Genomic DNA, 27,138 nt, shown 5'->3' with positions numbered 1-27,138 from the left:
CTAACTTGTTTAATGTGTGGCATTTCAAAGTGATTTTTTTTTTCTTTTTTTGAGCCCATTGGGACTTCCACAATATTTCAGGACTTTCTGGAATTAAACACTGCTGCAAATACACTGAGTAACTCACAGAAAAAAACCCAGCATGGATCCATTGAATATTAAGACAATTAACTTACGAATGTTAGTAACACCACCTTGATAAATTTTGTTGAATAATTATATGCCATTTTATTGAATGTTTTGTAATATACTACCAAACTCTTATATATATTAGCTAAAAAATCCAATCTTTATGTGTCCTGGTTTTGATTTTATCTGTGCTTACTTTTAAGCTGTCTGCATCTCCTCTCTGACTTTTGCAACATTTCTGAGTTTTGATTTATCTTCTCTGCTCTGAATCTTCCCGTGCATCATCCAACTGCTTGTCTCCTCTGTGTGCTTTTGCTCCTAGTCACTTGGGCTTGGGTTTTGTTGGTTTTTAAATTTTTTTCCCCATTTAGCAGGTCAGGTTTTTTCCCTCCATGGTTTTGATGGTTTCTGATATGTTCTTAGATGGTTAAGAAATTGAAATAAAATATATAGTCAAATAGTGTCATAAGTTACTTGACTAAATTTCCAGCTTTTTGAAGTTGTCCTTTTAATGTGCAAATTGCTATATATTTGGCTGTTTATTATAAATAAATGCTGATGAATCACCTGTCTTTATTTCTATTGCATCTGGTCCATTGCAGTTGGATTTGGTCCTTGTGGATCACTTCTAACTCTGGATGTTCTGATTCTCTGGTTCTGTGACCTACTGTACTTAACTGCTGGCCTGGGTAGTGCTCATTAAGTCAGTTGAGGTTTAGTTTATAAATTGATACTCACCGATTAAATTGATATGTACAGATAAGGGCTGAGGAGTTGACAACTCTGTATGTTGGCTTTAATTTTCTGCCCTTGCTATGTTGATTTTTTTTTTAGTTATTAACAATTTATGTAATAATACATTCCGAGCAATGGTAGTCTGTGTTTTTTTACTTCCCCCAAAATGATTTGTACCTGTAAGTTAAAGTCAAGCTTTACTGCTTTGAATAGATACATATCTAGGGCTGAATTATGTAGTGACTACTCAAAGGTATATTTGAGCTGTGCTGTCTTGAGGGGGGAAAAAGCATTGTTTGACATGCTAGGCTCTGTGTCAGTGGCACTCCAGAAGTGCATCCCTATCTTTTTCTGAAGATCTTGCATTCCTGTTTTTATAGTAGAGAATGTGTCTTTGGCTGATCTGCATTACTAGATGCTGTTATCCCAAGGAGCCTGGTAGCTACTTAATGATCACAAGGGCTCTCCGTTTTAAGGGAGAAGATGACATGAGGGCTTAACTGTTTTCTTTTTTTTTCTTTGCAAACCTTAAATTAAACTGTTGTGTTAAATTGTTGACTTACACCATTAGCCATCAAACTACAATTAGAGTTCAAATTTATGACAAAATATTTGGTTACAGATGGGTAAAAATGCCAAGAAAATATGAAAATAAAACTGTTTAGGTGCAGAGACAAAACTAGTGAAAATTGATCATGCTGAAGACTGCATAGTCAACGTTTCAACCCCCCCCCTTTAGTTTTAATTTCTTTCCTTGCTACCCTTAGCAGAAAAATGGCACATATATATTCTGATTTTTACCAGAGAATGTTTTATGGGAGGCTTTACTTGTTTACAGTTTAACTGTTGTGAAATAAGAATAAGAGTAGAACAATCTCTGCATTTAAAAAGTTATTCCACCCTTGCTTCAGTACTAAGGGTTTTCTTTCTTTGTTCTGGGATTTATTTTTTCTAATTCTTCACTTCCTAGAGAGCCTTCTGGAAAAGAGAGATGTTTTACACTTTATAAATTCAGGTTGTTTGGGTTTTTTAATTATTTTTTTTTCTAACTTCTCATACTAACATCCAGAAAGTGTTTTTCATTGGAAAGGTCACCAGTACATTTGTGGGAGTTAAATATATGGCTGCTTTGATTGTGAAGAGCATATCAGAGATCTAAATACAACTGATATTGAAAATCTAATACTGATTTCTAAAATACTGGAATTTTCTTTCTTTTTCTTTCTTCTAATTCTGTTATTCCTGCAACTTTTCCACTGGCTCTGCTCTTCAGCTGCTATGAACTATCAGACACTGAAATACAGATGATGAAAATATAGAAACTGGAATTTAGCAGAGAGAGCCATGTTAATTTCTGTTCCATTTGAAATGCAGGAAAATATCATCTGCCAAATGGAAAAGGACAATCGGTGGGAAAAGAAATGTTCTTTTCAAGCTTCTAAGAGCAGTGACAATGGAGAGAAAAAATACTATAAAAGTAGGCAGCTCCTTTTTCAAGATTTTGTTTTCAATGTATTCTGCATGATTAACTGTACACAGTTGCTCTTTCGGAGCCCTGAATGACTGAACACAACATCACAGGGCTTAAACTGCCTTTGCTGCATTGCACTTTGCATTTGGGGGGAATAGGGCTCAGCTTTATGGCAGTTTTACCAGTCTCTAGTATAATTTTTGAATACATTCATACTTCCCTTATTTGCCTTTTTTAATGTCAAACATTGCACATAAGATGTTCTGCTGTTGCTATGCAACTGCTAAATCCAATATTTAATATTAATAAAACCCGAGTGGCATTAGCATCACTCAGAACAGTGGGCTAGCAAACTACCATCATACAATATCCAAGCTGTAAAACTTGGCAGGGACTTCAGTGTGCAATTGCATGCATGGCAAACTGTGGGGCATGAGTCACTGGCAGCTACTATTAAAAGATTGATGAGTTTGAGTAAAATTTCTGAAGTCTTTTGATTTTTATACATATATATATATATGAAATAGAAGTTCTAAACAAAAAGATCAAGAACATAGGCTTGTTAGCTATTTTCCTTAAGGTTTCATTTCAGAGTCAAATTCTGAGGGTCTCTACCCATATGTTAAAAACGTTATAAACTATTCAACGTTATAAACCTATGGGTCAACACCCTGATTCTCCTATTTTTCTTCTAGGTCAGGTTGGTCGGCCCTTTCCCACTGTTCCTGCCATTTCCTGAAGCCTGAATTGGCTTTTTTTGGAGGCAGTGCTACTTCTCTGCCTGACAAGGTGCTGTTCAATGGGATGTGTTTCAAATTTCTCCTCTTCCACCTTGTTTTCTGATTTCTCCGTATTTCTCTTCACTCTTGACTCTTATTTCACTTTTTTTTTCCTTTTTTTTAATTCTTGGTTCTTTTTTCAACATTTCTTTCTACAACATTTTAGTGTTGTACCTCAGCAATGCTTTTGCCATCTAAGTCATGTTGCACCCTGCAAATTCTGTAGCATCCTGCATCAGATTGCTGAAGATGTTGGTGCACTGACACTCTTGCTGACACCCAGAGGGGTGAAACGCTGTTTGTCATTTCCTTTTGAAGACTGCTCTCCAAAACATAACTTAGATATTAGATCTGAATGAAGTCAGAATTATTTTAGAATTACTGCACTTTTGAAGAGTAATAAACTATTTCCTTCATACGTACACGATCATTTAGGTTTTGACTGATATCTTAAACATTGCTATTTTGGGTAGTTTATCTGTCCCTGATTCACCCATGCAAGTTTCTCTAAATTTAAGACAATATTTTTGTTTCTTAATTTGTTTTTTATTTCTTCTGCCACTCAAAGACTCAAAGAAGTAGGAGAAGCTAGAAGCCCCTAGCCACTTGCAAACCATTCTTAAAGCTACAAAGCGAAAAGTATTGGCGGGGGGAGGGAAGGGCAGGCAACAGTAAGCTATAGTCTTGAATTTTTCTGGTCATTCCATTTTTATACATTTTTATAAGGTGGAATTTGTCTATCCCCCTTAAAGTAATCTTTGTACCTTTCATACTCACTCTGCTACCCCATCTTCTCCCAGTACTGGGTAGTTAATAGCTCTGTAGATTTTTTACCGCCAGCAGGGGGTTAGTGTAATATTGATTTAACTTTTCCAAATAATGGCAGTAATTTTGGTGCACGTTTTCCCTCTTCTGGAATAAACTCAAATTGATTAGATTTATTTTAAGTGAGGTATAAATCATGGCATTGAAGTAAATTGGACTGTGTGTGTCTTGGATGCAGATCTGTGATTGAAATTTCATTCCTTAGTGATATGGCAATGCCGAATCCTTCTCCTTTTAATTTTCTCTCCTCAAAACTGCAGTTCTTGAGGAAACACTGATTCTAATGTTTACTGAAGTTTAGAAAAGTAACTGAATGCCACTGAGATGAAATAATGTATTTTTTAAATTGGGAAAATGTTCCTTCTTTCAGTTCAGAGGCTTAAATGAGAGTATTGTTTTTTGTGTAGAAATTACTCGGTCGCGTTGTAGAACCTGCAGCTTCCTATGTTCTTCTCAAAATGGTTTATTTCGATGTTGTAATGTTCTTAGTTTTTAACCTAGCTACTTAGAAAAGTACAGGAGTCAGTGGACTCTAAATTGTGCTATGATTTATCAGTAGTTCAGTCATCACAATTGACCCATGTATCTTGTAATACTTGGAGAAAACGTGTTGAGCTCTGTTCTTGGAACAGATAAATATAGAACTGCTATTGTGAATATTGTAGTGACGTACTAATCTAGAAAGCTAACAATTCTTTTATTTGCTTTTAGGGTTTGAAAGTATTCTAGAAGGCCTGTTTGGACCTGGATTATTAAAAGATCTCAGTTTGTTTAAAGGTATTCAATCTCTATGTTTGTATCTTGTTCTGCATTTCTAATGACAGAAGCAGCCTCAGCTCTGCCTCTAGAAAATGTGTGTTACCGTGGTGATTTGTGCTTTTTTTTCCCCCTCCCCCAGGCAGTGCTCACAGTTAGTTTCATATTGGCTAAAATTACTAATGAGTGTGCGTTCATCTTTATGTAGCTGGGAGTGTATTTTGCAGTGCTCAGAAAAACAGATTTGTTGTGCATAGATAAAATGTATATAGTTTGGTAATCTGGGGATTTAGAAAAATGGCCAAAATGAAGCCTGAATCCTCAGAAAGCAGGCAAGAATGTTGTGAAACAGGTATTTAATTCAGCATTTCTCTTTTGGCTCCAGTTGTGTTGTGGTTTATGAAGTAATTTGCTATTCTTCTGATTTACAGACTGTGAGCCTGAAGGTGTTTCTGATTGGTCTTTTGATGAAAATTGTCTTTTCTGCTGCCTGAGAAGAGAAAAAGTAAAGGTAACAATGCAGATGTGTGAAGCTAGTAGTTGTAGGGGAGGGACAAAGGGAGGGAGTTTGCTGTTCCTAGTTAACTGAATATGGAAAATCTGCAACCTCCTACCCCTTTCTCCTTTGGAAAAAGGTTTTCTGAATTAAAATATGCAGGTTAATGAACAGACTTGCCTCTTTTTCTGCAAATTTTTCTTTGTAGTATGTAATGCAGGTGGTGGGATTTTTTTTTTTCTCTGTGCATTAGCTCTTTCTGTTTGGTGTTTTTTATTTGTTTTGGGTTTTCCTGAGTTCTTTGTAAGGGATCTTGTTGGGAGTCATGAAACCTTCCCCAGGGGAGCCAGACTGTGGCTTGTGCATGTTTACTACAGTCAGATGATGGGCTTATCTTCAGTATGGAAATGTGGTCCATTTTAACAGTCTAGAATCTTGTTCTGTATCTTGGAATCTTCTTCCCTGTGGGTCATATCCTTTTATTAAAGTGCTCTTGTGCATGGTAGATTTTGTACTGTGCTTGTTCATAATGAAGTCAGAACCTAAACATGGACAAGTCGGGTTTGCCAACACAATAAACTTGCAGTTTATTTTCTCTAAGGAGATTATAGTTGTATATAAAACAAAAGCTATGGTGCTATACTGATTGTTGTTCAGCCCACATATTGAAATTGTGATTGTTCTATAACATAGGAAGGAAGGATCATCTGTCTTGGCAAAACTTCATTTACTGGAATTTGTAACTACTGCTTCTTCCTGCACAATGTAAAACAACACCAGAATGGATCTCTATCAACTTAGGAATTAAACAAAAGCATTCTTTCCTCTGCAGCAGCTAACATGTAGCTGCATGGCTTGTCCATAAAGGAAGTACCTTGTTGACACTGACATTTGCCATACTGCCAGTTCATGTGTGTTTCTGTATTACAGCTTTTATTAAGGCAAAAGAGGAGGTTTAAGAAGGCTTGCATTTAGAACAGATGTAAGTCATAGTTATTTAATTGAGACTGACAGCAGGTAACGTGTATGTATAATTGTTGTGAAAGGAGCTCTGTCTTTTTTCTGACCTCATCTCACAAAAAGACAAAATCCAGTGTTCCAGTGTTAAGCACAGCTCTAGGTAAGCCATTGAGTTGATTCAGAAATTAATTTTGTGGTGGGTATTGGTCATAGTGTGGGCCAATTGGACATTGTATCAGTAGGTGTTCAAAAAGGCAGTCTTACTGCCCTCCAGCCTCTCTGTCAATTCTGCTGGGTTTGGGTGTTTTGGCTTTTTGGCTTGTCTTTTTGTTTGTTTTGTTTTTGAAGGAATAATACGAGTCCTTTTAGGTCTAGGGTTTTTATCTGTCATCTGAGAGATGGTAGGATGGGAGTGCTTCCTTTCCCCTGTGGGTGCAGCAGATTGCTGCCCTGCTGGCACTGATGTCATTAGCTTGCAATATGGAGTTAAATATGATTCTTTCACCAAGAGCTTTCAAATAGTGTGAATTTGACAACATCTTAATTTGAACTCTAATATGTGAGACCAAATTGTTGGAAAAAAGGTTGTAACTTAATGTGGTGTTTAGCTATATAATGGACAGTCTTCAGCTAATTCAGTTCAATTAAATTTGGAATGGTACTAGTTTATTTGACATCTCTTCCATTGAACATCTGGACTGATGTTTAATTCTTTAGGAAGTTGCAGGCTGTTCATGTGCATCCTCTCTCATTTTCTTTTGGAGAAGAACTGGGCAGGGTGGCATGGTTTGGGTTGGTACTTGCATAAATGCTGAGTTGCAGAATGAAAAGGTGTGTAATGGATTATGTAGCTGGGAGCAGGATAGCCACAAGCCATGTATTATGATAGCGTGTGGCTGTGGCTGGGGTTTTTTTGAGTACATGATTACCAATACTTCCTTTTGGCTGGGTTGAATAATCAGTCAATGTACTTGATTTTCACCTGTAAGTGACATGTAGGTACCTAGTGTAACAAGTTCAAAACCAATAAATATCTTCAGGTTTTTTTTCTGGATTTCATTTGCCTATAAGAATTACCTGTAACTTAGGAGACCAGTAGTTGTGCATAAGTAAAAATGAGTTCTGGACTTGTAGGATGAGAATTGGAGGCCAGTATAAGTTTATTGGCAGAGCTGCTTATTGGGTAAGAATCTACATTAGCCGTCCCACTCTTTCAGTGATAGTCATTACTGCTTTTGCAGGCAGTCAGGTTCAATTACATGACTTCTTCAAAGGATGGAAAACCATCTGCTGAAGTATTTTAAAAAGATTAATTTATTTGTAGCAGCAGTTCTAATTGCAAATACTGAGCAAATACCTGCGTTTTTGGCAGTCAAAATACAAGACAAATTTCGATAGAGAAATAGACTAGTGTCTTCATTTGAAAGAGATAACAAAATACAGACAAAGTAGAGAGCCAGCATCTTCCCAGACATATTTTGTCCCAAATCCAAAGGGTTATGTGCAGTAATGTAGAACTTTGAGAAACTATTTTTTCTTTTCATCACAGAATGCAGAATACACAATTGTTTTTGTATGGTGTAATAGGAGAATAGCTGGTTACCTAAGGTGCTACCGCCAGGTTATTAACATGGGTGCCTGTGTGCAGAAACTGACAGGTACCTTGAAAGACCATAAAAAAGCATTTAGCAGCTCTGGCTGTCTCCATGAAGTGAGAGAAAGATTGGATTCTCCGGGACCAAATCTAACAAATTCACATTTGGATAATATGCAATTGTGGTAATTCTCTATTGCTTGTGGTCTTCATCACTTTTCCTTCTAAAAGGTTGTGGTACAGCAAAGACCCATCAATTGAGATGGATTGGAGTGTACTTGCCTTATCTCTTTTTAATTATGATTCCTAATTTTTCTGTGTGGTTTGTTAAATAATCTGACTGAGCTATCATTACAGAAGAGATCTTTGGCTCCATGTAGAATGTTTGTATCAAATGAGGTGGTCTCTAGTGTCATTTGCTCATAGTTGGAGCTCAAGCCTAGTTTAAGAAAGGCCAGAAGAAAGGAGAAACTGGAAGATGAATCCTTTAAAAGTATTCAGTTGAGTATATGTAGAAAAGAAAATACTATTGTCTGCAGTGACATAAAGCAATTCATATCTATTAAGAGAAAAAAGGAACACACATACATGGACATACAACTAATCTCATTAGTTGATGAGAGCAGAACAAGGAGGATAAAACTCCTAAGCACATTAACTATTTTATAGATATATTTAAGCTACAAAAATAGCAAGAGAGAAAATGAGTTCTAGGAGCATATTCTGGATTCATAGGCTGTTTGATGCCAGAAGATTGATTCTGGTCTGCAAAGTTCTCTAAAATACCTGAGCTTCAGTGGAAGGACCTCTCACAATTCTTACGTTTATGAAGAAGTATGTTAAGGTACAGCATTTGAAGAAGTTATTTTAAAATTCAAAATTACTTTGTTATGATTTGGGTATCTTTAAAAGCTTGTAATCATTTTACACAAATCTGATGACCTTTGTCTATGGAGGAACATAACCAATAAGATATGAATTGTGGTAAATGTCTGAATAATTCTGAAGAGAAGTTATCACTCATCTAAAGCATTAACTCGTAGAATAATTGGAGATGGCAAAGGAAATATCTGAAAATGAGTTGAAGTTGCAAAACTGTTACAAATTTTGATGGCTTTAGAATGTGTTTAAGCTGTATACAGAGTTCCCTAAGTGTGCTGGAACATGCTCTAAAACATTTTAAATGGATTTCATCACTTAAAAAACTCAAGCATTTAGACTGTCACTTTTGTATTGTGTCATTTTAAAATAATTTGATACGGAGGCTAAAACTTGAAAAGATTGTTTGTGATAATCTCCAGATGTGTTTAGTAGTAATGCAGGGCTGTAGCTTTTCTTGTGCATCAGTGTTAATGTAAGCATCTTGTGGTTCCACTCCACAGTATGCTTACATTTATATTCCACTGATACATTTCTTTTTCCCCTTCTATAGATAATAAATGATAGTCAATAGCTATGGATCAGTCAAGTTTGTTTTGAATTTGATAAATATGATGTCAGTCAGCTTACTATAAAAATACATATATTCAGTAAGTGAGTGAGGTCTTAAAACTGATTAAACCATCTGAATTTTTTATTAATACTAAGCTGGGAGTAGTCATAGATGCTTTAGATGGCATGCTCAGAATTGAAAATGATCTTGATAAATTTGAAAAACAGGACAAGACATACCTGTTTGGTCAAGTCACAAGTTACATATGTCTTAAAAGTGATAGGAATGTAAAAGTAGTAAATTACTTTATGGACTGTTTCAAGAGAAGAATTTGTGTTAATATCTGGAAGGAAAACGTGAATGCTGGTGAAGCCTCAAATGACTGTAGTATTTTGAGAGACGTAAACAAACTGAATAGCGTTGAAATGAAAGCAACAAGAAGTGATGCTCTCTTGCAAAAATTGTTCTACTTTGTGTTGGCTATGAATAAAAGGACTGTTAAGAAGACTGTTCAGTCTTAAGGAAAAAAACACATTGGAGAAGACAGCCTAGGGGTGTTTTATTTGTGGATTTTATTCCTAGGTCCATGGGTTGACCAGTCAGCCATGGATGGTCTCTGGGCAAATTCCCTCCTTTTTCTCTCTGAAGATGGATAGGAATTATCTCATCCTGTTCTAGCTTGTGGGCTCTTCCAGTTCCTTCTGTGTGTGTGCTGTGGCTTGAACATGAAACTGCTGTTTGCACATCTACACAACAACAGCCTGCATCGTACAGTTCTCTTCATGTCAGCAGTTCAGCATTTGGAATTGCTGTGTCAACATTTCCTACAAGGAGGCTCTCCGTGAGCATCCAGCGCTAGTGCTGACGAGGCCGCGCCGCCCAGGATTAGGTGGTCTCACAAGGTCACGCATTGACCTTGCCTTTTGAAAACCTGAGCTCTGTATTTCTAAGGCTCTTTGACTTAATTGCATAGTTATGCTGTTTATCTTAATGTACAAAAAGAGCTTTAGCCCTCGAGGAGCATGTGCAAACCACTCCAGGTATCTTTCTCTGAATGTTTCTCGTTCAGTAGAGTGATGCTGCATGTTCACTGGTGGATTCCAGGAATGCTCTGGAGCATTCTCTTCCCACCTGAAGAGAAGCACAAAGAGAATAGAAACAATCTTGTGTTATAAATAATACCTAAAAGTATCCGAATGGCTATAAATACCCTGAAAAAATTCCCAGTGAAAATACTATCTAGATATTATTGGGTTTTTCTTCTTCCTACTACCTGCATCTTGCTGCTGAAAACTTTGATGTGATTTAGGACTATAGAGTGAGTGGGTAAACCTGAAATTAGTGGTTCTAAATAATAGTTATTGGTAAGAAATACTAGAAAATGTGAAAAAAAAACACATCTAAAAAATCAACAAGCCCCCACCCTAACAAAAAAAAAAACAAACAAAAAACCAACAGAAATCAACCAATCAGACACTCCCAAACCAAACAAAAACACCTCACTTTTGGAAGTAGAGTAGCAATCACAATCAAATACTTAGTGTGAAAGCTTGAATTTTCCTTCTGGGATAAAAAAACTTGCAGATTCCTGTAATAATTATGGTACAATGAATAAGAAAACAATTTAAAAGTGCAATAAGCAGAACTATTTCCAGTATATTTTGTCCCACATAGTCAGTGCTGTACTGAACATGCCCGAAGACGTTTTTTTATTCAAAGTGCGAGGTTAAATCTGACTATTTTACACAACTGTATTTCTTTGTTTTGATGTCTTAGCATGGACACTGATAAAAACCATGCATGTAAAGAGATGTTCCTTAATTTGGGGGGTGAAAACTAAGCACTGCCATTTTCTTCCTATTATTCCTCTTCTCTCCTAAATGCAGATCAAGAGATCCTTTACGGGGCCTTTCACCAGCATAAGCCACTTAGAATTTTTTTCTTCTGGCTGATCCCTTTTTCTTCATTCCTTCTCTATGTAGCAAGTGTACAGCTTTAGTTAGCTTCAGTAGATTAAATGGTACTCTTCTTACGTCACCTTCATGTGAATAATATAAAATACATTTGTTTATGGTGAGGCAGGGTGCTACTGGACTATTTTTCCACTGAGTTGCCAGGCTAGTATTTACAGTGTCTTGTTATAGATGCAAAAAGTGCTAGGAAGATTTGAAATGCATTGTGTTGGCCAAGGGTTATTTTTATTTTAGGCTTCTTCCTGAGCTATAGTCTGTTAAAGAAGAAGTTTTTCCTATGGGAACAATCAGGTTTGAATCTCTGGTATGGAAGAAAGCATTAGTCATTTTGTGAGGCCTTCACTTCTTCAGGCTCTTACCTTCACAGAATCAAAGATGTTTTTACTCACCTGTTACCTCTGTCATTGCATGTTCCTTATATTTCTGTTTGTCATAAAATACTGCTTTTTCTCTCTACCCTGAGATAGTATCTCCCTTTGCTATTGATAGAGAGCTTTTGGAAGCTGTTGAATCACAAATATGTGAAAGCCCGTCCATGTGTTTCAGGTCAGAGTCCACAGCATTTGGTGTTATTACCCTTAGCACGCAGTTCATGTGACTCCTGCATTTGTTAATTTACTGTGAGCTTGTCATGTAATTTTGCTTCTTAAACGAGACAGCACAAACTTAAGAATTGCTTATTTTTCATTTATTGTGATTGATAAATGAATATCCAGTTCTTCCCTTCTAGTCCCATGTGGATATGAGTCTGAAATCAACTTATACAGTTGAGGCCAAAAAAAACAGATGCAGCCTAAATATTATGGTAACTGATACTTTATAAAGGTTAACAAAACAAAACGCTCCCTGAAGCCAAAGAGTAGCTGTGTATACATTCCTGCAGTAGGTAAATAGAGGTATCTTTAATATAGCTTAAAATGAAAGTGGAAGGAGAGGGCCAGTAAAGAGATTTTTCTCTTGAGCAGGAGCAAGGCATTAAAATAAAAGAAATGAGAAAAGGTGTGTGCATCTGGAGGGAACCACCACTGGACCCCCAGGGAAGGAGCAGACCTTTCCACAGGACCACTGCTTTGACAAATCTGCATCTGTCATTTCAGTGGGACTGCAACCACAATTCAATCAGACTGCTACCACCACCCTGACCAAGAGGGTGCCAAAACTCTTTGTCAGTTTAAGCCAGTGTTTCTGTACTATTGCCTTTATTGTAACTTTCCTATTAAATTGTAGCTTCATGTGGAAATCACTTGCAAGGTATTTGTATGGGGTTAATTCCTCCCTCTGGTTGACCTTCAGACCAGCACATATTTTGGCAGCCAATGTGCGGCATCCTGAGAGAAGTCAGAATTGCAGTTTTGCATTGTATTACAGAAACTGCCTATTCACCACAATGCTTGACATGTTTGCATGGATGCTGTAGCTTGCTCTCCATATTTTTCTGCACATGGGGAAGTATTTGCCAGTTGTGATACTCATTTGGAGACCAGGGAATGCTATGAAAATTGCTTTGTTAGTTCTTTATGTCTATTGCATGATAATATCAGAGGCAGTGAACCTCATTCAGAATATATATTCAGTTTTGTTCTCTTGTCCTGGTCTGGGCTGCTGATTATGGGGCCTTGTTAATAATCGCACCCCACCAATGGTGGGAAGAGTAGAGAATGGTTTCTTCCAGCCTTTCAGGCCCAACACATCAGTTTTTGAAAATACTGAGTTCTGTCTGGATGTCAAGGACAGCATAATCTTCTTGTTAGTTTTGCGCTGTCTTCTCTCTATGGCCTGCGCTGTGTACACCATGCTTGGAGTCAGGACCAAGCTTGGTGTGGTCCAGCATATTCAGGAGGAGGAGGAAAAAAGAATGAGCAGGCACCGTGTCCACGCAAACTGTCATTGAGCCAGGACAGCCTGAGTCAGTAGCAGTTGCCCCTGTTCAGAAAAGGAAATTTTAGAGCAGATCAGTCAGCATAGTGACTGATGAGGAGGCAGCAGGACCTTCCCACCCAAGTGGAAGAGACGGAGCTGGAGATCATCACTTGCTCTCTATCCCTGGGTGAGTTGTTTGAGCTGCAGAGCGAGTTCACCTAACAGCTAAACGAGTCCCTTCTGAGCTGGGTGCTCCGCATCTGGGACACTGCAGCTGACACCATTCTGAAAGGATGTGAGGCTGGGCAGCTGGGATCGCTGTCCCAGGATGTGGTCATTGACCAGGGGATCAGGGAAACCCAGGAAACTCTCAACCTCTGGCAGTGGCTACTAGTGGGTAGAAGGGCTAGATACCTTTGTAAAGGGGACGTCCACATGCAAGAAGGAAGCACAATGGAACAAGGTATCCAATGCCTAAGGGAATTACCTGTGCTGGAGATAATTTTTTTGGAAGATGAGAGATTCTCTAAGATCCCAGATGATGTCCAGTGCACATCACAAATGTGGTTGAAATTTGCATGGCTCAGACCAGAAATATATGCCCACTACTTAGCAACACTGCAATGGAAGGAAGGAGAGGACAAGGTGGGTGCATTGGTCAACAAACTAAGACTTTACAAGGACACTGTCACTGCCCTGTTATGCACCCACATCTCATCTGTGGAAACAAAGCTGGCAGGGCATGTCCGGAGCTTGGAAGAGAAATTTGAAGAGGGCCACCAGAAACTGAGGAAGGAACTTAAGGAAGGAATTAATCACATCTTGCCAGAACCAAGAAGAGTCTCTGCCATTTGGACCAGATGTCCCCCAGCCAAGGAGAGAGGATACACTCCATGAAGTAACCTCTGTTTTTTCCTTCAGGAGCGTGGAGAAGACATGAAGAAGTGGGGTGGAAAACCCACCTCTTCCTTAGCCACCCAGATATATGAACTGAAGGGAGGAACAACAACCTCAAGAACCTCATCTAGGGTCAACACTGCTTCGGTCTCTCTTAGACAAGGCTCTAGGTGGTAAAGGAATGATGATATTACCACCCTCTTGAAGGGACCTCAAGGTCATATTTACAGGAGGAGAGCAATGTGTACAATGACCAGGATTTAGAGGGGCCCTGCCTTTAGCCAGGCAGGGGAAAGGGACAGTCAGATCTGTTGGACTGTGTGGATCCAATGGCTTGGCATGTCTGACCCACAAAGGTTTATGGCTTTGGTTGACACCGGTGCTCAGTGTACCCTGATGTCATCAAGGTATGTGGCAGTGCAATCCATTTCTATTTCTGAGGTGACAGGGGGATCCCAGCAGCTGACTGTATTGGATGCTGAAGTGAGCTTGACTGGGAGGGAGTGGCAGAAACACCCTATCAGGACTGGTGCAGAGGCCCCATGCATCCTCGGCATAGACTATCTTAAGATTCAAAATGACATTGCTGGGCTTTTAGGATAGCTGCTCTAGAGACAGAGCGAATCAGACAGTTGGATACCTTGCCTGGTCTCTCAGACAACCCCTCTGCTCTAACAAGAAGTACCAATTGCCACAGCAACAGTGCACCATTGGCAATACTGCAGCAACCAAGCCTCTCCCATCCATAAGATGATTCATGAACTGGAGAGCCAAGGGGTGGTCAGCAAGACTCATTCACCCTTCAACAGCCCTCTATGGCTTGTGCGAAAGTCCAGTAGAGAATGGAGCCTGATGGAGGATTACCTTGGCCTGAATTAAATCATGCCACCTCTGAGTGCTGCTGTGCCAGCCGTGCTGCAGCTTCAGTACGAGCTGGAGTCCAAGGCAGTAAAGTGGCATGTGGCCATTGACATTGCCAATGATTTTTCTCTGTTTCTTTGGCAGCAGAGTGCAAGCCCCAGTTTCCTTTCACCTGCAGGGGTGTGCAATATACTTGGAATTGACTGCCTCAGGGGTGGAAGCAGAGTTCCACCGTCTGCCATGGACTGATCCACACTGCACTGGAAAAGGGTAAGCCTTCAGAACACCTGCAGTACATTGATGACATCATCACAGGGGGGAACACAGCCATGGAAGTCTTCGAGAAAGGAGAGATTATCCAGACTGTCCTGAAAGCTTGCCATTAAATGAAGTAAGGTTAAGGGACCTGCTCAAGAAATTCAGTTTCCAGGAGTAAAGTGGCAAGATGGACACTGCCAGATTTCAATGCAAATGATTAACAAAATAACATTTATGTCTCCACCAACCAACAAGAAAGAAACATAAGCCTTCCTAGGTGCTGTGGACTTTTGGAGGATGCATATCCCAGAGTACAGTACAATTGTAAGCCCCCTAATTTTCATGGCACAAAAGAAAAAAATTATTTCCGGTGGGGCCCTGAACAACAAGCTTTTGAACAAATTAAACAGGAGATTCCCATGCAGTAGCCCTTTGGCCAATCAGGACAGGGCAAGATGTAAAATGTGTGCTCTACACTGTGGCTGGCAGGAATGATCCTTCCTGGACCCTCTGGCAGAGACCTGAGGAGACCCAAGGATGACTCTTGGGATTCTGGAGTTGGGGATACAAAGGGTCTGAGGCCAGCTGTATCCCAACTGAGAAAGAGATGCTTGCAGCCTACAAAGCGGTTCAAGCCACCTCAGAAGTGATTGGCACTGAAGCACAGCTGCTTCTGTTAACCCAACTACCAGTGCTGGGCTGGGTGTTCGAAGGGAAGGTTCCTTCTACACGTCTTGCCACTGATGCCATGTGGAGCAACTGGATCGCAGCGATCACACAGGGAGCCTAGATGGGAAATCCTCGTCTCACTGAGATTCTGGAAATCATAACAAGATGGCCTGAGGGTGAGAGTTTTGGACTATCTTCTGAAGAAGAAGAGGAGCAGGTGGTACGTGCCGAGGAGGCCCCACCACATAACCAACTACCAGAGAATGAAAAGCAATAACGCCCTCTTCACCAATGGTTCCTGCCCAACTGTAGGAACGATCTGTAAGTGGAAAGCTGCTCTAAGGACCCCCACACAGAAAGCTGCAGAAGCTACCACAGGACAAGGCGGATCAAGTCAATTTGCAGAGGTTAAAGCCGTCCAGCTGGCTTTGAATGTTGCTGAATGAGAGAAGTGGCTGAGACTCTACACTGACTTGCGGATTGTAGCTAATGCTCTGTGGGGATGGCTGGATCGGTGGAGAAAGGCCAAATGGCAGCACAGAGGGAAATCCATCTGGGCTGCTGAGATCTGGCAAGACGGAGCTGGCTACTGGGTAGAGAAGCTGACTGTGAAGGTCTGTCACATCAATGTACGTGTACCCAAAAGTTGGGCTAATGAAGTAACAACATGCAGGTGAATTTTGCTGCCAAGATTAAAGTATCTTAGGTAGATCTGGACTGGTAGCACAAAGGAGAATTACTTCTAGCTTGTTAGGCCCTCGATGCCTTCAGTCATCAGGGAAGAGATGGGACATACCGATGGTCCTGTGGCCAGGGAGTGGACTTAAACATGGACAGTATCTCTCATGGATGACTGTGAGACGTGTGCTGCAAACAAGCAAGCCAAGCGGATGAAGCCTCTTATGGTAGGGTGGACAGCAGTCAAAATATAGGTACAGGGAAGCTTGGCAAATTGACTACATCACCCTTCCCCAAACCTGCCAAGGCAAGTGCTGTGTGCTGACCATGGTGCAAGCAACTACTGGATGGCTGGAGACCTACCCTGTGCCTCACACTGCTGCCCAAAACACCATCTTGGGCCTGGAAAAGTAAGTCCTGTGGAGACATGGCACCCCTGAAAGAACTGAGTCTGACAATGGGACTTGTTTCAAGAACAAACTTATAAAACCCTGGGCTAGGGAACACGACATTAAGTGGGTGTACCAAATTCCTTATAATGAACCAGCTGCTGGGAAAGTTGAATGGTGCAGTGGACTGTTAAAAACCACCCTGAAGGCATTGGGCAGGGGGACCTACAAAAACTGGGAGCTGCATTTAGCAAAGACCACCTGGTTGGTCAACAGCCAAAGCTCCATCAATCAAGCTGGTCCTGCCCAATCAGAACCCTTGCACATTGTTGATGGAGATAAAGTCTCTGTGGTACACATGAGAGGACAGATAATATTAGGACAGATAGTTTGGATTAATCCTACCTCAGGCAAAGGCAAATCCATCAATGGGATTGTTATTGTTCAAGGACCTGGTTATATGTGGTGGGTAATGCAGAAAGATGAGGAAACCAGTTGTATACCTCAACACACCTAATTTTAAATGAGAACTGTGTGTAGTGTTTCATTGCATATGTGTATGTATATATAAAGAAGGGTATTAATTTGGATATGATGTAGATGATGTAGAATGAGGATTGAATAATGTCTTAGGTTATAATGCATGTTGTCACCAAAGTATGAATGCTACCACAGCCTCCATCACCTTCTGATGAGCTGTTAGTGGTGGGTCCTTTGTAACAGCTGCATACCCCACCTTGTGAGTTGGGTGTAGTGTTCTCTTTGTTCACCCAGCCTAAGGATGATCATCTCTGCTAATGTGCCATCAAGGACTCCCCAAAATATCCTATGCCTCATAGGATTATGTCATTCCATTGAAAAATTCCCTGTCCTGGGGGAGGTACTGAATGTTCCTGCCTGGATTTGAGGGTGGTGTATGATCTCAAGGTTTGGGGACTTGGGGGAGCTGCTGCTGGACCCCCAGGGAAGGAGCAGACCTTTCCACAGGACCACTGCTTTGACAAATCTACATCTGTCGTTTCAATGGGACTGCAACCACAATTCAATCAGACTGCTACCACCACCCTGACCAAGAGGGTGCCAAAACTCTTTGTCAGTTTAAGCCAGTGTTTCTGTACTATTGCCTTTATTGTAACTTTCCTATTAAATTGTAGCTTCATGTGGAAATCACTTGCAAGGTATTTGTATGGGGTTAATTCCTCCCTCTGGTTGACCTTCAAACCAGCCCAATTTACAAGAAGAAAACAGGACAAAGTACAATGTTTTGATGCAGCCAAAAAACTAAGTTTTGCTTTAAATAAATTCAACTCTGTGCTGAGTACCTTAAAATGTTTTGAATTTAGTAAAATATTGAGTGCCTAGGGAACTTTATTAATTTTGGAGTCTGGAAGATCTTACAAATATTAAATATCTTTGCAGGAACACTTAGTCAGTCTGGATGAGCCAGCCTCGGAAGCTGGACAAGAAGCTCTGCTTAGACAAGAGCAAGCAAAAATCATTCGTTTTGAAAGGCAAGCGGAAGAGTTCCTCAATGCAGTCTTTTACAGAAAAGGTTGGTTTTAATGGGGGAGGAGGATGTGGGAAATAGTCTCTCTTGTGGTCTTTTTGCATGCAATGTAGGTATCAAAGATCTGATGTTCAAGCTGAATGTTCAGTATTTTTCGTTTATGTTCTTTATATATATTTATCAAGGATAAAAATTAACTTGGAAGTAATGTAGCAACATAACAGTGTGGGCTTGGGACATTGCAAGAGAGTATTGATGCCTAGGGACCATAAAACTGTTTAACCCTAAACCAAATCTCTCCATGAGATCACTGGTGTTTTCCCTTTTGGAGAGATGACTCAGTTCTTAACTGTTCCCCATAACCAGTGTTTAGGTGGGTGGGCTGTTTGGAAGAAAGGTCAAGTGGCAGTGGTGGTTGTAGGTGGGTAATGTGGGGTATTTTAAAAAATTATTTTATTTTGATGGGAAATGTACTAATGCAGTTTTTCCTAAAGGTCATCAGTCTTTTCACTATTGGTAATGATTACCCACCCTATTCCCAACAATCTAGAGTATAAAATATTATTGGAATAGTGCTAAGGGGCATATATGAAGAATTCAAAATGTGGTCAGCAAAAGAATTTCTGTAGAATATGCCGAGAACATGCTCAGTGCTAGAAAATCACCTAAATATCTTCTGGAGAGTTGTTGCTTAAACTGCTCTTAAGGAAGGCACAAAGCTCATTTCACTGTTTTCTACAAATCTGAGAAACATTAATCCAGAGGTTGCTTCCAAATGCATCCTGAATGAAAGTACATCGTACTTATCAGTCTAACCCATGTGTGAGAAAATCTGCCAAATCAGTAATTCCAACCTATCTGCTGGGGACAAAGCAAGGCTTCAGTTTAACAAATTAGAAATTGCTGTAGCCAGTCCTCAGCCCGTCCTTCCAGTGACCAAAATATTTAAAGGTGTTTTAAGTAGATAACAGTATCTTAGCCTTTCTTTTATGACTCAAATGAATAAATACAAGCTATACATTATGATGCTTCTGTACTTTTTGCAATACATGCAGGATGGTAGGAAGGATAGTTATTGCATTACTACTGATAGTTCAGATAATGCCTTTATTCCAAAGCTTCCTTATTAAGTTTTCTTTTTTTTCTTGTAAGCTTAATGTTTCCTTTTGCTTTTGAGTTTATCCCATTTATCTTCAAATCCAGAAGGAATTTAAGAAAACTAAAGTCTAGAGAAAATACAGTTTTTTTCCATATTGCTTTTTCTGGTCACGAAAAAAAAAGCCTTTCCATAATTTCCAAATTGTTTATTAAAGACCTCATTCCTGTACCACTAAACTTAAATCTTTATGTATGATGTGTGTCTTTTAGGAAAGTATGCTTTTTTAAATTGAGGAGCCAGCAGCAGATATTGCAATGTGTTAATGAAGGGTGTAATACTCTGTCCATGGCTGGATACCCAGAATAAAGATAATGAAACATGTCAGACGTCTAAGAATCTTTGAGAATTTTTTAAAAATATACCCTTGTTTTTCTTCCTTGGACAAAACTGTGCTTGGTGCAAGAGTAACAGGCGAGGGATAGAAGCCTGGCAGGAAGTCAGTTCTGAATCCTTAATGCATGATTTTCAAGCTTGCCTGTATTTAGATTGCTTGAAATCTAACTCATGCTGCTGCCATAAGATCCCAAGGCACTGTCATACCAAGGAGGACACAAAGAATGGCAGAACTCTTATCGTTCCTAAATTGCTCAGAGATGCTGAGCTCTCCTGACTTCCTGCCAGCAATTATTTTTTTTCTTCTTTCCATCCTCACTGCCAGTAACATTTGAGATGGGTATTTTGTAGCCCGGGTAGATCAGAGAAAATGCAGCTGCTCTCTGAACACTGGCCACACATTAGTGTACTGAGCATGAATAGGGAATTATCAAGATCAGCAAACTTTTTGAACAGGTTTACTGTCCATTAATCTTAGTCCTTTCTCTGAAATTTGTGTCCCTGGCACTCTGACCCAGTAATGTTTCCTTCAGATATTCATATTTTTCCAGTCAAAGCAGAGTGGTAGTACTTAGTTGTCTGTTGCCTTTACTTTGTGGCAGGACAGGACCTTCTGGTTTCATGCCTTTGTTTGTTTGATACTGCCCTTTTAAGATTTTGGTATAAAAATACACAAAAGCTATTAAGGCTTTAAAGCTCAGAGGTACTGCTTCAGACTATGTATAGCTGATAATTTTTTGCTGTATTTTCTCTTCTCAGAGAATTTCTGTGTTTTAGTTAATTCTAGTTCTATTTTCTTAAAAAAGCCTGGACAGGTGGAGTCAAGATAAATATGTGGTTGATTTCAAGTGATGCTGGATGGGCACCAGCACATATTTTCCACTCACTTTTGGACAGCTTTAATCCTCAGCATACAGGCTTTATATTAAGCAAGAAGCCTTTAATGTGCTAGGTACCTACCCTTCTGCTTGAAAACAGAGCTTTGTAACCCAAATTAGTGCATTTATCTTGAACAGCACTAGAAAGTTGTCATTCTGGGCTGATTCTATGAACTTGCAGATTACAAGGATGCATGGCTGTAGGCATATGTAATATTTTGTTTCTGAACGTGTAAATATGTTCAGATGTAAGCATTTTTGAAATGAACATATGAACAAGGAGCGCAGTAAAGGCCTGATTCTTCGTTCAGAAAACACAAGTGCCGTAAAGCTCTGCATTCCTGCCAGCCCCACTTGTATATGCTGCAAGCACATGTCAGACAGTTGGTATCTGTCTGGTCATGCCATCCAATTGTGTCCCTCTGGGCCTCCTTAGAGCCTTTCTATGTCCATCAGGAGGTTATAGTGAAGAGATTAGAAAAATAGAAGAAGTGCCACCAAAGCAGAACAAAACCTTCACACTTTTCCAGGCTGGTGTCCTTGTGGACCATTTGGGAAGCAAGTGAGATTATAAATGTACCAAAATTTAGATTTGGCTCATTTTTTGGTGTCTTCTTAAAACTAGTATTTGAAACTTAAGAACAAGTAAAATCTACAGGATGTTTTAAAGAAAATGGTTACATATTTACATAAACATCCTGGAAATTTATAGGATTTACGGAAATTTACTGTAAGAATGTACATGGTGACTGTATAAGATCTTAGATGTAGAAAGCTGTGCTTAAAAGAAAGGAATTTGGGCTTGATAAGTATTTAAAGCTCAATATGGTGTTACATCAAGAAACAAGCTGCTACTGCTGCTCTTTGATTTGTAGGCAGCTCTGCTCAAACCTTCACGTCAGTCATCTTTTACAAATACCATAAAGCTGGTTTGTTGGATTGATGTACTTTTGACAAAAATGGTGGCGAAAGGCAAATCTAACACTGAAAGGTCCCACAGAAGATTTTCCTAATGCTTCTAATAGCTCAATCTCAATAGATTACCTTTCAACCTGGGCAATTTTTTTGAAAGAGGTAGTAAACACTTCTCTGTTGTTCCCTCTTGAGAGCTGCTTTTAAAGATTTATTTGGTCTTCTGCTGTACAGTTTTTTTTCTGAATGTTTCTTCAGTGATAGAAAATCAAACCTTTTGAGCCTTTTCTGGAATAGTGGTGTGGTTTTCTGTGCTTTGGGGGTTTTTGAGAGTATTGTGGGTGGTTGGTGTTTGTTGTTGTTGTTGTTTTGGTTTTTTTGGAGGTTGCTTGTTTGTTTAAAAACCACAAAACTGATTTGGCCAGGGAACACAGTGTTTCAAGCGAAGTGGCAGGACTTAGCTTTTGTGATTTAGGAGTTACAGATTTACTTTCACATCACAAATTACTACTGGTCTACAATAGTGATTTTTGTCAATAAATTTTTGTGCTGTCCACATGCCCAGATACCTTTTTATTTATACACTATTTCATATAAATAAATTGCTATGCCTACTTGTTCTGCATCACATCTGTTACTAATAGATTTAGCAGCTGTTCTAGAACTAGAATTACTTGTCATGTGGCACATCTTGGGGTTTTGTGTATATGCACACTCTTTGGGTGATTCCTGATCCTGCATTAATTGCAATGTTAGAAGTCAAAAGGAGTACGTAGAATGAGATGGAAGACATTTGAACATTTGATCTTCATGTGAATTATTTTAATTTATCAGAACTACAGGACTTTATTTCTCAGTAAACTTATAGGGGACTACTGCAAATGTATTTTCCATTTTACCTTTCTGTAGCTGCAGGTAAGTTATGCAACTCTTCCACTGTATAACCTGTTCAATATTTTTGGATGAGCTCCATTACTTGGCACTTCAGCTCTGCTTTCCATTTCCACACCTCTTAAAGGTCTGGTAGAATATATCTATATTTTAAAACAAAATATGAGGTTGTGTATTTCTTTTAGCAAAGTGTTATTTTGGGAAGGCTGTACCAGAATTAGCGATGATTCTTATTCAGGTATTCTAAGACTAAAGTACATTTTCTACAGAAACTATTTTATCTTTGGGGTTTTTCCCCCCCTGGATTTTTTTTTCTAAATAAACAATGACTTAATATAAAAGCTGTTTTACTTAAAGTGCTTCCTTAAAAGAAATCTCTAATATTTGCAGACAGTCCTAGGGTCTCTGACCCAAATATTCCCCTAGTGGCCCGTGAGATCATGCAGCGAATGATCCGACAGTTTGCTGCTGAATATACCTCAAAAAATAGCTCTACTCAGGACTCCAGCCAGCCCAATAGCACAAAGAACCAAAGCCTGCTGAAAGCATCTCTGGTCGCCTCCTCTCCCACGGCTGCAACTGCTCAGAACCCTGTGCTCAGCAAACTGCTCATGGCTGACCAAGACTCACCTCTGGACCTTACTGTCAGAAAGTCTCAGTCAGAACCTAGTGAACAAGGTAGGACTCTTACCAGTGTCTTGCATCCTGTGGCAGTCCATTAATGGCATTCTTATTGCAGAACCAATTAGAAGGTTGCACTTTTGCATAAAATGTAAAGTGGAAAAGCAGGAGATGTTTTTACAATTAAATAATGACTAGTTCAGTGTGGCTGGGAGAGAAAAGACATTTTGAAAGAATGTAGACCCATAGACATGAGAGATTCTTCTGAAGAAGGGCAAAGGGGATGGACATGCTCTAGACTCCGAGGATGAATGTGCTGTTCCTACTGGGAGCTGCAAGAAACAGTCTGCCAAAATAGACTGTACGCTTGCTGATAAGAGAAGTTCACATGGTCATGAAAATCATAATGTTGTCTCTTCTCTGAAGATTAGTGCACAATCTGACTGAAAGGCTGATTTATTTTCTTTCTGGTTGTGGTGTGAGAAGACTATCTTTAAAAAGTCTGTGAGAAATTGCTTTGTGAAGGCTATGAAAATTATACCCATGAACTGCACTAAACTTCCAGGTTTGTGTGTTTGGAAGAAATGTCTCTTTTATACCTTAAAAATAGACTTGTTCTGCAGAGCACAGATTGAATAACTTGTAACAGTGTTTCAGAGCTTATTTTAATTCAAAAACCTTGCTTTCCATCAAAAATGCCTTTTTTAAAAAGAAGCAAATTCTGTGAGTGATATAGTATATGAACTTTTCTTTTCTGAAACTCTTGAATCCTAAGTGTATCGTACTGATTAAAATTAGAGCCTTTATCCTTCTTCAGAAAAATATTAGTGCTTGAAGTCATTCTGTCACAGTAGGCTTTCCATCTGCAAATGGAAAAGTTGCCTGGAGAAAGCTAGAAAAAGGCTTTTTTTTTATGACAGAAAAGTAGGTATCCTGTATTCTTTTAAATTTGGTTTATGAAGCTTTTTGCCAACAGGTTAATTTTATGTGTCCAGTAATATGCAGCTTGGACATCTGGACGCATACTGCACTTACAGCACTTCAGTTGCAAACTGCAGTGAGAGGTTGAATAGTGTCTCTTTTGAAATGTGGACTTGTACAGTTAGGCGATAGGCATTTGTTTCTAGCTGTCTTTATTATAAATGCATTTTGTGAGTGTGTTTTGCATGTATGTTTCTAAATGTGAAACTGTTCTCATTGTTAAACTTTTTGCTGAAAGAAAGAGGGAGATAATCAGTTTTGCTTTTGGTTTGTTCCTTTTTAATTAGAGGATGGTATGGTGAAGAAGAAAGCATGTGCATGAACTGTTCTTTAGCTACCATGTGATGGAAAAAGCTGTAAGATAATGTATGGTGTTCATAGTGCTCGTTATGAGAGTAGAACATGTGCGTATTGAATTATACAGTAATCTGTTTGCTGATGTAAATTTTTTCCCCAATTTACATTTAATGTAATTGGAAAGAGATTTTGCCAAACTTGTTAACGAGAGATTTCAGAGGCTGTCATGAAAAGATTGCTCGTGGTGCTTTGTGCTATGGTTTGTTCTAGTGGCTTGAAGGGAACCCAGCTAGTTGGGAACCCAACTAGTTGTAAGCTTCTCCCTGGGGTGTGAGGTTGGCCCTGCTTCTCCTCAGGGGCTTCTAGGTCATACTGACTCTTCTGAGGGAGGAAGCATGGATGCAAGTGCCTCCAGCAGCTGCCTGTGCTGTCCAGCCTCTTGAAAAGAAAGACTTGACCCAGTCTGTGTCTCTTGTGCCTGCATAAGTGTTGTTCAAAATGAAAATTTAATTTTCTGCTTGCTTAAGTTTGGGTTATGCTGTGTTCCCAAATGCAGTGGGTGGAACAGCTTTTCCTAAGTTAATTCTAGTTCACTGTTTATCATGTTTTTTTCTCCATATGTCAAATGAGAACTTTAAGCAATCTGAAAGCTGCCTTACATTGTTCTTGTGTTGGGTGGTATTTTCTTGATTAGATGGAATGAGTGAGGAGCTCTCATATGTCTCAAGTTCACCTTGCCAACAGGTTTCATTTATCTCTGCCTCATAAATTCCTTGTTTCAAAGTTTCCAGGAACTTCAGATGTCTGGGCTGCTTCAATGACAATGTTGCCCTTATTAAAATTACCAGAATTTCAAGCTGCTTCAGTGCAGCAGGAGCAAGGCTTTCCTGGTGAAACAAGCTCCCTTTTCTGGTGCCTCTAAATGCAGAGTTTACATAAGGGTTTGCAGGGGAGCATGAGGGAGCTTAAGGATGTGCTGTTAGTGAGAGTGGAGCAAGCAGTCTAACAGGAAAACCAATCTGGCATATGGAAGAGAGGGAATAAAATGACACAATAGAGGAGAAAGGCAGCAGGCTTTCCAGTAGGGACCCATTGGAGATATGGAAAAAAAGATGAAGCTGGCTGCCACATGAGAAGGAATCTCACATCTATATATGTGTGTTCATTTAATCTCCAGTATGAAATTCTCAGTGAATTTTCCTACAAGAGATCTGTATAAAAAAGGAAAAAAATCTGAATACTGGCTTGCAGCCTCCCTTCAAGGAGGGGAATATCTCAGGTTGACAAATTTTGAAGATTGTCTCAGTTCTGGACCGCTGAAAGGTAGTTATGTGATAGGCTCTGTTGTATCCAGAACTGTCACTTGTAGATTAATTTGTTATGCTATGTCTCCTGTAACAGATGAACTTTTAATTTTGTTAATTTTTGTTGTGATTTCTAAAGACTATATTGAAGTCACATGTAAACCATATTGCAAAATAATTCCAAGCTTTATTTTGTTTAAAAATACAATAAACCAAAAAATGTGTGCTAAAAATGACTTCAGCTCAGAAGACTTGGTTTGTGTTTTCAGCTGAAGACAAGATCAGCATGGCTGATCCTGCTTCTTCAAACACTGAAGTCATTCTTTTGTCTCTACAGACGGTGTGCTTGATTTATCCACTAAGAAGAGTCCTTGTGCTGGCAGCACCTCTCTGAGTCACTCTCCAGGGTGCTCTAGTACTTCGGGAAATGGGTAAGAGAAAGCAACTTACTATGACCTTTTAAAACAGTTTTCTAATAAAAATGTGTTCTTAGCTCCTGTTAATTTTAAGTTTCTTTTGGTGTTAACCCTTTGGAGTAATGTGTTTTCGACTTGTACGTTTGGCAGATACCTTCACCCCACCTGCCAAATAAGAATTGTTGCCAACTGAGATAGGTTTTACTTGCAGTTAAAGACTAATATCTGTTAGTTTTGCCAATTTGGTGCTTATCCAGAGATTCTTCCATTAGTTGTTTCTTGGGTTTAGTGATAGGTGATTTCTGTGAACATGTCAGTTCAAGTAAGTGCATGAAGAGTCTTAGAGGCTTTGCAGTATATTTAGACTTCATTTCACTTAAGGCAAAGTTAGCTAACAGGAAAGTTTATTTTAGAGGTAACAGTGATTTGGGTGATAAACCATGCTGAATTAGATTTAAATCACTGCATGATTTTTGTTAATATTTCCTAGCATAAACCACAACTTAGAGCACATAGGGCAGGAGGTCTGGTAGTTCAGAAAACTTTAAATGTAACTTTGGATTTGTGATTGTTCTGTAGTGCTGAAGAAGTTTTTTTTTTTTAATAATCACAAAGTATGTGGTGTACTACTCTTGCCTAATCAGTTCAAGGTGTGATATACTGTCAAATGAAAAACCAGTATTTAGGTTTCATGTTTCTAACGGTCACCATTTGCATACATTTAGAAACCCTTTACTCTTAGTTAGGGTACTGGAGAGGCTGCCTGGGACTAAGAGGGGTTTTGGGTGTTGATTATCTTGAAGCTACTGTGAACAAATATTTTTTACTGAAGTACAGAAATAGTATATGGTTTAAAGTGCTATTTAACGGCTGGATTTAGCTTTATGGTAGCCTTTGAAAAACTTGAAAATCTCAACTAGCAACCCTCTTCCACCACCATTCCCATGTACTGATAATAGCTGATTGAATTTTTGCATTTCTCTTTGGAAAAATATACTGTCTCAGATTTCTCCTTTCAAGATTACTTTTCCATTTAATATTTCTATTAATAAAATACTTCAAACTCTTTTTCAAACT

The 27,138-nt window shown here is 39.1% G+C and overlaps 1 protein-coding gene across 15 annotated transcripts in view; it reads left to right on the top strand.

Annotated features, from left to right (window-relative positions):
• LCOR (ligand dependent nuclear receptor corepressor) overlaps window positions 1-27,138 on the top strand; it is an 86,275-nt gene that overhangs the window by 25,752 nt on the left and 33,385 nt on the right. For 4 of the 15 annotated variants that reach the window (XM_038140132.1, XM_038140133.1, XM_038140135.1 and 1 more), the window contains 5 exons: window positions 2,239-2,341; window positions 3,031-3,124; window positions 4,651-4,716; window positions 5,127-5,206; window positions 25,983-26,076. Coding sequence is in view for 6 of the 15 variants with exons in the window: in XM_038140127.1 (XP_037996055.1) it covers window positions 4,651-4,716; window positions 5,127-5,206; window positions 18,182-18,314; window positions 22,833-23,120; window positions 25,983-26,076 (661 nt within the window). In the remaining 9 variants the exon portion in view is untranslated. Of the gene's footprint in view, window positions 1-2,238; window positions 2,342-3,030; window positions 3,125-4,650; window positions 4,717-5,126; window positions 5,207-12,431; window positions 16,784-18,181; window positions 18,315-22,832; window positions 23,121-25,982; window positions 26,077-27,138 lie in introns of those variants that run through there. The other 11 variants (XM_038140127.1, XM_038140131.1, XM_038140141.1 and 8 more) reach the window with 5 other exon arrangements.

This window comes from Motacilla alba, chromosome 6, assembly GCF_015832195.1.
Source record: "Motacilla alba alba isolate MOTALB_02 chromosome 6, Motacilla_alba_V1.0_pri, whole genome shotgun sequence".
Lineage (NCBI taxonomy): Eukaryota > Metazoa > Chordata > Aves > Passeriformes > Motacillidae > Motacilla > Motacilla alba.
Note: the sequence above shows the minus strand (reverse complement) of the source record. Positions and strands in the feature narration are given on the sequence as shown.